General features: G+C 31.0%; 3 protein-coding genes across 8 annotated transcripts; 2 read left to right on the top strand and 1 right to left on the bottom strand.

Moving 5' to 3' along the window:
- Nucleotides 1-48: 48 nt before the first annotated feature.
- LOC124948019 (proteasome subunit beta type-6) lies at nt 49-1,464 on the bottom strand. Its single transcript, XM_047491041.1, has 5 exons — nt 1,265-1,464; nt 951-1,018; nt 713-844; nt 368-642; nt 49-281 (listed from the first exon to the last, which is right to left on the bottom strand). Exons 1-5 carry the CDS (start codon nt 1,358-1,360, stop codon nt 154-156), a joined length of 699 nt encoding a protein of 232 aa, XP_047346997.1. The 5' UTR covers nt 1,361-1,464; the 3' UTR covers nt 49-153.
- Nucleotides 1,465-1,768: 304 nt separating this feature from the next.
- On the top strand, nt 1,769-8,650 carry LOC124948010 (rapamycin-insensitive companion of mTOR). 5 transcript variants are annotated; one of them, XM_047491015.1, is made up of 10 exons: nt 1,769-1,889; nt 2,155-2,551; nt 2,651-2,698; nt 3,258-3,414; nt 3,507-6,692; nt 6,793-6,922; nt 7,024-7,391; nt 7,738-7,840; nt 7,919-8,026; nt 8,171-8,650. In XM_047491015.1, the coding sequence occupies exons 2-10, from the start codon at nt 2,497-2,499 to the stop codon at nt 8,546-8,548; spliced, it is 4,533 nt and encodes a 1,510-aa protein (XP_047346971.1). In that variant the 5' UTR covers nt 1,769-1,889; nt 2,155-2,496; the 3' UTR covers nt 8,549-8,650. The 5 variants fall into 5 exon arrangements, 4 of the variants coding, with proteins under 4 accessions (XP_047346971.1, XP_047346972.1, XP_047346970.1 ...); XM_047491016.1 differs by having other exon boundaries at nt 1,827-2,013; XM_047491014.1 differs by lacking the exon at nt 1,769-1,889 and having other exon boundaries at nt 2,020-2,551.
- A 273-nt stretch (nt 8,651-8,923) lies between these two features.
- LOC124948018 (COP9 signalosome complex subunit 2) lies at nt 8,924-11,630 on the top strand. 2 transcript variants are annotated; one of them, XM_047491040.1, is made up of 10 exons: nt 8,924-9,089; nt 9,247-9,441; nt 9,520-9,645; nt 9,733-9,900; nt 9,970-10,144; nt 10,220-10,358; nt 10,466-10,682; nt 10,798-10,938; nt 11,018-11,026; nt 11,453-11,630. In XM_047491040.1, the coding sequence occupies exons 1-10, from the start codon at nt 9,036-9,038 to the stop codon at nt 11,495-11,497; spliced, it is 1,269 nt and encodes a 422-aa protein (XP_047346996.1). In that variant the 5' UTR covers nt 8,924-9,035; the 3' UTR covers nt 11,498-11,630. The 2 variants fall into 2 exon arrangements, with proteins under 2 accessions (XP_047346996.1, XP_047346995.1); XM_047491039.1 differs by lacking the exon at nt 11,453-11,630 and having other exon boundaries at nt 8,928-9,089; nt 11,018-11,239.
- Nucleotides 11,631-11,850: the final 220 nt, after the last annotated feature.

Below are 11,850 nucleotides of genomic sequence, written 5' to 3'. Positions count from 1 at the left end.
CATGAGGATTACTCATTTCATTTGATTTACATACGTAATTACAACAAATATTCTTAAATTCATATTTATTTACCAAAAATTCAATATCTTTGAATAATGTAATTATTTCAGATAAATATGTATATCTTAAATTTCGTTATTATGGAAATATGTTTAGCCTTCATAGAAGCGAGGTAATTTATCACCCATAATCACTTTTCTTTCGATTCCTTTATCCGTGATTACACCAAGACGTATAACACCACCACTGCTACCATCACGAGACATAGCCAGTGCCAATGCTGCAAAGATATTTTCATCATAATTTATTTAAATAAATTTACAATCGAATCTTTACTATCTATCTTTTAAATCTTTTTATACTCACTATTTTGTACTAAGGTAACACATTCGTCCTTTGTCATATTGGGTTTATAGTGTGCATCTACGTAGCCATAAACGTATGAAGAACCTGAACCACCGATAGCAATGGGCTGTCGAATGCACATGCCTCCTAAAGGAATGCTATAAACTTGACCTCCTTTTTGATTATCCCATCCAGCTACTAAAATTCCTGCCATCAAGGAATCTCTATAATTATAGCACATTTCACGAAATACATTGGCAGCTGTTTCTACCAATGGTTGTGTTCCAAGTTCCATCCTAAATAATTTCAATTAAAATTCATAGAATATAGAATAAGGAATATATGAATTATAAAGTAAATTTTTACCTATGCAAACCTAAATGATATTCAACGATATCTGCAATAGCTTGAGTATCTGCAGCAGAACCAGAACGACAACAATAAATATAATCTGTGACTCTGGTCAATTTATCGGCAAAACGATTGCTTATATATGCTCTGAAATTAATTGTTTAAAATTATAGTTAACTTAAAAGAAAAAAAAAAAAAAAAGAAAAAAAAAAAAAAATATAATATGTAAACAATTTTATTGAAAACATAATACCCTGTGGTAGCTCGTGAATCTGCACCTATCACAACACCTCCATCGAATTCTACAGCCATAATAGAAGTCTACAATAAAAAATATTATAGTAAGTAACAAAAAAATTTGGTTATAACAATTCCATACATTATAATTTTTTTTGCTCTTACAAAATATAATAAAATGAAAGTACTTGAATTGTATGATATAAATTCTATTTAATTCCAAAACAAAATTATATAAAAAGAGTAAGAGTAATTTAAGAATATTTTTATAACTTTGCACTGTCATTATAACCTCTAATTACAAATGAAACAACACTTTTCAAAACTTACACCAGTACTTTGTTCAGAACGAAGCCAATCTGGAACTAGATTATCGGATGTCGCATTCATATTTGGTTGAACGAGATTATCCACTACGTAAGCCATTTCTTTCAATATATTTTTTTGTAAAAATTATATTTCTTCGACTATTGTCAAAAACTAATCTGCTTCATAAAATTGTAATATATACTATAGATTCGGAGTATGTTCTTAGAACATCGATATATCGATATATCGATGTATAGTTCACGAAAACAACAATCGAGGTCGCTGTCATTTGTACAACAGCATACTTCACATCGTTTAAAAATTGCGAATACGTTATTTTTTATCTTTTTTTTTTTTTTTGTTTTAAAATTTTCACTTTGTTTTTTCCTTTTTTTTTTTTTCCTTTGTTTTCTTTTTTTACTTAATATTATACGGAAAAAAATAAATAGATGAACATAAAAACTTTTTCGCTAGAAGATTAAATAAATATATTAGATCATTTAGCAATTACGTGCATCAAATATCGCACGTTTGTATAACGGCAAGTACAAGTATTGTAATTTGTATTTGCGACGTAAAATTACGTAGTATTTAATAAAATTTGAGAAATGACAAGCGACAAAGTTATAGCAAGAAGTTGCTGCACGTAATAAAAGAAAAGAAAAGGGGGTTAAAAGAAAGAAAGAAAGGGAAAAAAAAAAAAGTTATTTGCGCTGAGATTTCTACGAAAATCTAAGGCGCACTTCGATTATTGTTATTAACAGAAGGAAGTTAGTAAAATCGTGGGAGCGGTTGTATTCGATGGCGTCTTTGCTTTCTTTTTCTTTTTCTCTCCTTTTTTCTTTTTTGTCCTCTCAAAGTGAAACTACACAAACAAATATGAAATAATAAAATTTTTGTTTTCTTATTAGATACATAGTTCTCTAAGTGTACCGGTTGGTAACGCTGTTACACGAGAGATACAAGGAGGTTAAAGTTTTGCGAATCGACTGGGACATCTATAATTTTGGCAAAAGAGAAGTTACCGCGGTGGTCTACGTCGCGAGAATTGACGATAGTGCAAACGAGTTCTTTCGTGTGAGAGAGTGACATTTCGCTCGTGTTCTCTATTACTTGATTTTTATCAATAAATTATTCTTAGTGTTTCGTACGTAAAGTCGAACCGTGAGAATGACATATTTCGTGAAAAAGGCACGTGGCAACGGTCGGACGAAGAGTGTTAATTGTGATCGTGGGTAGCAGCCGGCTAAGAAATGGCAATCTCTAGTTATTTGATCTGGACTCTACGAGCAAGCAGATCTCATCGAAGTACGTTAAATATTTATGTGTGACCTTTTTATTCATTTTCAAAATTTATTACGATTTTTTTTTATAGCTTTAATAATTACAATTTCTTTTGTCTCATAGGTCGGCGAGATAACGAAGACAGTAGTGTGCAACTCGATCTGTCAAGAGGTTAGAGGCTTAACCTAAAAGTTTATAGATTCAATAAATTTTACAAACGAATGGAAATGCACTCTTATTTTTAACTCAAATGTATGAGTAACTTGCAATGTTTCTTCTAACGTATACAAGATTAATCCGTTTTAATTTATTTTATTTTATTGTATATATATATATATATATATATATATATATATATATTTTTTTTTTTCTTTTTCCTTTTTTATCAAAAAGAATATTTTTAAATCTAATTGTTTTGACGACGTCGTTATAATAGTTCATTTCTTTAGAAATACTGCATACGCACTACGTCGTCATATTTCGAATTTACGAAGTTTGTTATAAGATTTATATTCATTGTATAGATCATACTCTTTTATTAGAATTAATAAGAATTATTTTAAGAAATTATTACATTATGCGTCAGATGAATTATTCTTATTTCTTTTTCTTTCTGTTTTTCTTTTTTTCCTTTTCTTTTTAGTATTATTTTATTTTTTCATTCTTTTTTTATCGTTCTTTTTTGAAAATAATTTAATAACATTAGAAATTATATATTTTTTTTTTGTAGGATTGAAAGAAAATGTAAAAGAAGTTTTAACTAATCTTTGTCAACGACACAATGTACCAAGTGTAAAGAAGCTAGCTTATCTTAATGCTATTGTTAAATTAATTAGTGAAAATGATTTATCTGATTATGGTTACTCAATGGACGATCTGTTTTGTTGGTAAGAATACACAATTTTGTTCGTAATAGAATTTTATAATTTCGCATTAATATTCGAATTATTATATCACTTAAAAAATTATTATCTTTTAGTATGCGTGTGGGTCTTGTACAAGAAGCAACCCAAGTACGTGCAGCAGCATTACGCGCTGTAAGGTATATGCTTAAAAAGGAACAAGATGTTATTGCTATTAATAAATTGCAATATCCATATTTTGTGGCACGTAGTATGGATGTTAATCTACGGAATGAAATGGAAAGAATGCAGGCTCTTAGACTCGTTAGAAGAATTTTAGCTTTAGCTCCTAAACATTTCAGCCCTATCTTAGCCAGATCTCTTATAAGTTTAACTAATGGTGGCATAGAGGAAAGAGATCGTGCATTCAGAGTATTTTTAGCTACTCTCTGTGAGTTAGGAATCTTAAATACAAATTTGTTAATAAGTTGTGGTGGAGTTAGCGCTCTTGCGCGAGCAGCTATGACTGGACAAAGCCCTTCGATCGTCGAATCTGTTGTGGGGGTTTTGTTAAAATTATTAAATAATCCTGATACAAGAGGGAGCGTTTCCCTTTTATGTTTCGCAGCGCCGTATTGTGAACTTCACTCTTCAAGTTCAGAAAGAACAAAAGAGGAACGAGATCAAAAATTTGCAGCAAGTAAGATGGCATTATTGAGTATACTACGGTCTTATCCAGGTGTTTTACATTTTTGCTGTCCTACTGATAATTCTGGCCTTAAAGCTATAGCAGATATCTTATACGTTGAACAGCTTGAAGTTCGCGGAGCTGTTTTGGAATTACTTTATGAATTATTGGATTTACCTCTGCCAACGTGGACTGACGAACCAGACGTTGCATTGGCTGCAGTCGATCCTGGCAGAACGCGAGATTCGTGGAAATTATCTGAAGGTTTTGTTGCAGCTGAGGGAAAATTTATATTACCATCTCTTTCATCTTGTTGGCCAAACATAACGGAAATACATTTAGCATTATTAGTGTATGCTTTATTAGAATGTGGATTACACAGAGCACTCGCAGAAACAATCGTTTCTTCGGATACCTTTATTTCCGTACGTGCAGCAGTACTATTAGGAGCATTACTGCATTTAGCACATTCCCTGCTACCTTCAGAAGTGTGTGATCTGACGCCACCTTTGCCAAACTTATTGGAACATGCAAGTGCTGGTAAGCATCAAGCTCTTGCCGCTGTAACGATTTTAGGACGGATGCATACGATGATGCGCCGTCGACCATCACCTACGAGTCTCTTTCTCGATCGAATGTTACGAGCTGGTACTTGGTTGAGACCAACTTTGCCAAGACGCCAACGACCGTCCAGTAGACATTGGTTACGCAGGGAATCTTCAACGACACCTTTATTGAAAGACGCCCAAGTACTAAGCTCTAAGGACGCGCTGGCTTGGAATTGGCCTGTAGTACGATCAATCCTTCGTTCACGCGAAGATACGATAAGGATACTCCATGATTCTGATTACAGACTGTTTATCAAGAGACTCGTTCGTTATTTCAAACCTTCATCGAATGCATACAGTAGAGTGGAATTGGGAACAAACGCTATTTTAGCACGAGAAGCAACTTTAGCAGGCTGCGAATTACTGAACTGTTTATTAGAGCTTCATGAGCCCGAAAGTACGAAATTGTTGAATGAATTGATCGCAGATATCGCCGAACAAATCTCTTATATTCGTACTGCGCAATCTGCACACGATTGCTTATTCTCACCGCGTCACATGTCTACAACGTGTTGTCAGAAATATTTCCTCTTTTTAGGACAACTGAGTCATTCTGCAAAGGGAACTGTTGTTTTAAAAGGATTCAATTTATTAGAAGAATTACAAGACTTAGCTCTAGCCACAAATCATGACTGTTATGTGAAACTTATTGTTTCAAGTTTAGATTATTCCAGAGAAGGACCTAACAGGAAAGTTCTGAATAAAATTATTACCGAATCATCTTTAGAATTTACGCGCTTATATGCTACGCAGTTCCTACGATTGATACTCAGAGCAAAAATGTCGGATGCATACCATTGGGCAATAACTTTATTAACAGAAAAATTAACGGACACTAGTAAGGTTGTAGCACTGACCGCATTGGAGGTATTGCATGAGGCGTGCGAAGAAACGGAATATTTAGAAATTTTATTGCATCAAGAAGAGCGTCAAGGAAATTGGGATAAATGGTTGCAACATTTAGGAGATAAAGGTTATTTATTAAAAATAAGGCTTTACTCTTTGCACGAAGGTTTTTCCTGTTTGCCATCACCTTCAGAAGAATTAGAAAAATGGATTGGACCTGAAGGTTTTGCAGAGAGATATGTAGGCTTAGTGGAAGGTGAAATACATGACTCTCTGACACGTCGTCAGAGAAACGAAAATGGAAGTTACCACAGAAGAACAACTAACGAATTGATAATGCCTCGCAATATATTTATTTTACCTCATTTGATAGGCCAAATAGTACGGCATGATTTTGGAATGCAATTATTGCTCCGCCGAAATGTAATACAACATTACGCACGAATCATTCAAAGATTTAGAATAGATTTGGGAGGTAGAGATTCGGAATCTAATTCAAGATGCACTAAAAGTAGTCGTTTAATTGTGGATGATAATTATACTATGTCAGAAGGGTCATGTATTGATGAATATGTTGAACCAAATCGTCTAGAAACAATTGTAGATGCAGAAACTATTGAATTATCTGACATATGTACCCCGCCAAAAACGGAATCTTTAATAGAAATACGAAGAAAAACAAGTTTAGATGATTCAAGACATACTACTCCCGATAGAAGTTGGAGAAGCGATCTTGAGATTCGTGATGATCAGTCCATTAGTTTAGAAAAACAAATATTAAAAACAAAATCTGCATTGTGGGCATTAGGACATATAGGAACGTCAGCAGCAGGAGTCGAACAATTAAATCATTTAGGAATTATAGAAATGATTACGTCTATGGCGGAAACATGTCCTTATTATTCGGTAAGAGCAACGGCCATGTATGCTTTAAGTCTTATTGCTACGACCCGTGCAGGCACGGATGCACTAACAACTTTCGATTGGCCAAGTGTAAGACATAGAAGAGGAGATCATTGGTCGATTATACGACCTACAACTCGCTATCCCGTACCAAGTCCTATTCTTATTCAAAGGCATCACCGGAGTCTTAGCGATGGTAAACCTGAATTACCTGAACCGGTAGCTCGTCGAACTAGGAATCGCTCCGAGAGTGCAGCTACGGATTTGGAAGCAAGAAGGTAAGATACAAGTTTGTTTGTTTTCTTTTTTTTTTTTTTTCTCTTCAATTAATTTTTGATATATCAAACTTCTTACAACTTGTATCTTATTTGTTATCAGAGAAAGAGGAGAAACTCCAAGTCCACTATCAAGTATACAAAGATTAAGTCAACAAGATGCAGAAGGATATGCGCGTCTTCGTAGTTTACAGCGTTATCGTAGACCAAGTTATTCTCAAAGTAGTTTAGAGGTGAGTTTTTTTTTGACATAAAATGTCATTTTCTATATTTCTCATTATATTAAAAAAAATATCCTTTATTATTATTATTATTATTATTATACATATTACAGATGTACAGTTTAGATGGACGACTTTCACTACAGAGCCTTTCAGAATTTGATTCATCCCGCAGCTGGATTGCGAATAATATACTCACACCTACCCCACCGCCCCTCGAAAATGATAATGATAATCTATTTTATATGGGTATTTGCCTTCCTAGAAGACTTACAACTCTTTTTCCGGATCCACCTCAACCAGTAGTTTCTACTGTAGTTGATGATTCAAGTAAATCTGAAATAGGTCCTAATGAAATAGATGAAGAATCTGGATCAGAAAGTGATGCCGACACAGAGCATTGTCGAGTGTGCCTTGTCTGTTACCGTACTAAAAGTACCACTAAGGTTTTCACTGGAGAAGCAGATATAAAACTACGGAGGCAAGGATAATAATATTCTGCAGGATTTCTAATACTTGTTATTTTAAAAAGAATCAGAATATTAGCTAATTTTCTTATTGCTTAAGGTACAATTCTATCAATATCTGCAATAGAATCTATTAAATATGTTATTTGTTTTCTGTTGCATATGATATGTCGAAATCTTCTATATTGCAGGATTTTTTAGTATTCCTATAAAGAAAATTGTTTATCTTTAATACTCACTTAAATATAAATGAATTGTTTTTTCTTTTTTTTCTTTTTTTTCTTTTTTCTTTTTTTTTTTTTTCTTCTTTTTCTTTTTTTTTATCGCATTAATATAGTAATATTTTTTCTGTGTGAGCAGGGAAATCCTTAGGCATACGCAGCGACTTGCAAATCCTGTCTGGTACAGACATAGTAGACAAACTCTTCTTAGATTAAGGCAAAGGTATCCTGACAAATTTCAGGTAATATTTTTTTAATGTTCATTCAAAATAATGAAAATTATGCTCTACGCATATTGATGTTGTAATTTATATCAACAGGATGCTTGCTTGTTTTCGGATGTAGCTTCTCGATTAGGGAGTAGTTCTTATAGAATACCAGCACGACGATTCTTACAAGAATTATTTCTAGATTCTTCGTTTGATGCGGTATGTATTAAATGTAATTTCATATATTACAAAATACATTTTATATATATGTATATATATATATGTGTGTGTGTGTGTGTGTGTGTATGTGTGTGCGTGTGTGTGTGTATTAAATATTTTTTTAATAATTTTCTTGCAATACAGCTTTATGCAGAACCAGTCAGCATATTAAAATTATCTATTGGTACAGAGGAAAATCCTTTACAATCATGTGTTCCTATTGCATCTGAGGCTAGTCCTCGGACATCTCATAGTTCTTCAGAAAGTAAAGTGAATGGAAGAGTTACTTTTTCTGAAATACAGCCTGGCCAATTAACTATAGTAGCGGAAGAAGCGACAGGTGAAGGATGTACAATGAATCAACGAGATAAACTCCAAGAAATTCTGCAAATGTCCGAACGACGTAGTGATGAAAAAATTATTGCGGAAATATTAAATCCCGAGGAAAGGATACGTTTGTCAAAGAGTTCTGATAGATTATTAAAAATATCGAGTACCAACACTGCCATCAGTTTTGAGTAGTCCTCGACTTTAATCTCACACTTGTATATTTTGTATTAAAGATAATATTGAAATATATATATATATAGAAAATAAATTACACTGCCAGAAGCCAGCATCAAATTGTAAGGATTTCATTTTACCTCACAATAAAAAAAAAATAAAAAAATAAAAAAAAAAAAAAAAAAAAAAAAAAAAAAAAAAAAAAAAAAAAAGAAAGACGAAAAATGTTTTGTCAAACAATAAATTTGATAATATTTACAAATATTAGTGTAGTCGATGTTTTTTAGAAAAAGATTTATTTTTAAAATTGGTGCCATTATCGTGAAGTAAGGGCTGACAACTTTTATACCTATTACTTTTTTTTTTTTTTTTTTTCTTGAAGCAAATCACATGGTTGCATGTTCTATGATGTGAATTCAAAATACTACAATACCGTTGTCGTCGCTGTCAGTGCATTTTACGGATTTTTCTTCTACTTTATATTGTTCATTTAAATCAGTACAAAATGTCCGACGGTGAAGATGATTTTATGTGCGAGGAGGAAGAAGATTACGGATTAGTAAGTATTTTTAATTGAAAATTAAAAATGTTCGTGCGATCGTTACATTTGCATTTTATTTTAGGTTATGTTTTTTCTTTTTCGTGGATTTTCGTAGCTATCTAAGAGACAAAAAATAATTTAAAATACTAATTTACAAAATCACTGCTTATTATAGGAATATTCAGAAGATTCTAATTCAGAACCAGATGTAGATTTAGAAAATCAATATTATAATAGTAAAGCATTAAAAGAAGATGACCCAAAAGCTGCATTGCAGAGTTTTCAGAAAGTTTTAGATTTGGAAGGAGGAGAAAAAGGAGAATGGGGTTTCAAAGCTTTGAAACAAATGATCAAAATTAATTTTAAATTGGTATATCAAAGTTATAGCATAATGATATTAATAATTGTCTTTTATTATTAATTCATTTAATAACCTTTTATATTTTAGTCCAATTATAAAGAAATGATGGCAAGGTATAAACAATTATTAACTTATATTAAAAGTGCTGTAACGAGAAATCATTCAGAAAAATCTATTAATTCAATACTCGATTATATAAGTACATCAAAAAATGTAAGCATTTGAAAAAAAGAAGGACGTTAGATTATCTATTCGATATGATTAATAAATGTAATTATATTTATCTTGTATTTTTAACAGATGGAATTATTACAAGATTTTTATGAAACTACTTTAGATGCATTAAAAGATGCTAAAAATGATAGGCTATGGTTTAAAACTAATACAAAATTGGGAAAGTTATATTTTGATCGTTCTGATTTTAATAAATTAGCCAAAATATTGAAGCAGCTTCATCAAAGTTGTCAAGTATGTATTATATAAAAAGATATTATAAAAATGAGATATATGTAAAATAATGTTATATATTTGTTATAGACCGATGACGGAGAAGATGACTTAAAAAAAGGAACACAACTTTTAGAAATATATGCTTTAGAAATTCAAATGTATACTGCACAAAAAAATAATAAAAAATTAAAAACTTTATATGAACAGAGTCTTCACATTAAAAGTGCTATACCACATCCTTTAATAATGGGAGTTATCAGAGGTTAGTATTATTTGTCAAATATGAAATTTTTAAATGCTATAATTGGAGTAAAAACTATATATTCAATTCTTTTAGAATGTGGAGGTAAGATGCATTTACGAGAAGGGGAATTTGAAAGAGCACACACAGATTTTTTTGAAGCCTTTAAAAATTATGATGAATCAGGGTCTCCAAGACGTACAACATGCTTAAAATATTTAGTATTAGCAAATATGTAAGTATAAAATATAAAAATGTGTATTCCTTATCAAAGTATTATGTATTTAAAATTTTTACATCCAAAGTAACATTTACAATTTTATATTGTAATAAAATTTTTAGGTTAATGAAATCAGGAATTAATCCATTTGACTCGCAAGAAGCAAAACCATACAAGAACGATCCAGAAATTCTAGCAATGACAAATTTAGTAGTTAGTTATCAAAACAATGATATCAATCAATTCGAATTAATTTTAAAACAAAATAGAAATAATATTATGGATGATCCATTTATTCGAGAACATATTGAGGATTTATTACGAAATATTCGGACTCAGGTATAAAATTTACATAACAAAATTGAATTTGGAATAGAAATGTTTAGTAGGGGGGGAAAAAAAAAACTAATTAATTGTATATATATATATACAATAATATCTTTTTTTATATTAGGTTCTTATTAAGCTGATAAAACCTTACACAAGGATCCATATTCCTTTCATAAGTAAAGAATTGAATATAGATGTATCAGAAGTGGAAAGTCTTCTTGTATCTTGCATTCTTGATAGTACCATACACGGACGAATTGATCAGGTATAAAAGTTATTTAAAGAAATGAAACGAATATAACGAAGGAAAATATTTAAATATTTATTTATAAATATTATTATAGGTGAACCAGGTACTTGAATTAGATAAAAAATCCGTTTGCGCTGCTCGTTATAATGCATTAGACAAATGGACCAGTCAGTTACAATCATTACATGTAGCCATTGTAAACAAAATGTCTTGAATAGCATGATATAACAATATCGAAAACCATAAATATTATTGTGTATAGTATATCATAAACATCTGTCATTAAGTAAAAAAAAAAAAAAACAAAAAAAAAAAATAAAATCTATTGTGATATGTTAAAATTAGAATATTTTATATATATCTAATTACTTTGATAATAATATTTAATTATAGTCGACATAAAGTTTACAATTTATACAGATTATAAAATAAGATTCAATTAAAAGTAATATTTCGAAAAAGATTAAAATGTAAATTCTCAATACATAAAATATAGATAAGTATATTTGAGTCCTTTTTTATATGATAGATGTGTGCTGTGCAAACAAAAAAATTTGCAAAAAGACGTGTGTAAGAAAAGATTTACAAAAAGTATAAAACTTGTCTTAAGGCTATTCGTCATCCCTAGTTTTATAATGATTCATGCCAACAATGAGAACAGGCTTAATTTTTGACCAATCTTGATGAACAAGGTATCATATTAAAGAAGAAGGTCTATTCTAGGATCCTGCTTTTTTGAATTTTTGAAAAAGCTTCATTTCCTTTGAAGAAAATCGTATCAAAGTATGATATTTCTTCGAGAATAGTTTATGCATAAAAATAAAGCTTTTTCAAAAATTCGAGAAAGATATATCCTCGCTTAAACCTTCATCTTTAAAATACGATTTTGCTCATTAAAATTGGTCAAGAAGTATGTCCGGACTCGCT

The sequence above is a fragment of the Vespa velutina genome, chromosome 3 (genome assembly GCF_912470025.1).
Source record: "Vespa velutina chromosome 3, iVesVel2.1, whole genome shotgun sequence".
Taxonomy (NCBI): domain Eukaryota; kingdom Metazoa; phylum Arthropoda; class Insecta; order Hymenoptera; family Vespidae; genus Vespa; species Vespa velutina.
This window is presented reverse-complemented; position numbering and strand designations above follow the sequence as displayed.

Excerpts from the sequence above, each read along its gene's own strand:
- LOC124948010 (XM_047491015.1), top strand. The coding sequence starts at position 2,497 with ATGGCAATCTCTAGTTATTTGATCTGGACTCTACGAGCAAGCAGATCT. Across the intron at positions 2,552-2,650 it reads AGCAAGCAGATCTCATCGAA|GTCGGCGAGATAACGAAGAC; the intron begins GTACGTTAAATA and ends TTTGTCTCATAG. Across the intron at positions 7,392-7,737 it reads GCAGATATAAAACTACGGAG|GGAAATCCTTAGGCATACGC; the intron begins GCAAGGATAATA and ends CTGTGTGAGCAG.
- LOC124948019 (XM_047491041.1), bottom strand. The coding sequence starts at position 1,360 with ATGGCTTACGTAGTGGATAATCTCGTTCAACCAAATATGAATGCGACA. Across the intron at positions 1,019-1,264 it reads GTTCTGAACAAAGTACTGGT|ACTTCTATTATGGCTGTAGA; the intron begins GTAAGTTTTGAA and ends TTTTTATTGTAG. Across the intron at positions 643-712 it reads TATCATTTAGGTTTGCATAG|GATGGAACTTGGAACACAAC; the intron begins GTAAAAATTTAC and ends GAAATTATTTAG.
- LOC124948018 (XM_047491039.1), top strand. The coding sequence starts at position 9,036 with ATGTCCGACGGTGAAGATGATTTTATGTGCGAGGAGGAAGAAGATTAC. Across the intron at positions 9,442-9,519 it reads TCAAAATTAATTTTAAATTG|TCCAATTATAAAGAAATGAT; the intron begins GTATATCAAAGT and ends TTTATATTTTAG. Across the intron at positions 9,646-9,732 it reads ATATAAGTACATCAAAAAAT|ATGGAATTATTACAAGATTT; the intron begins GTAAGCATTTGA and ends TATTTTTAACAG.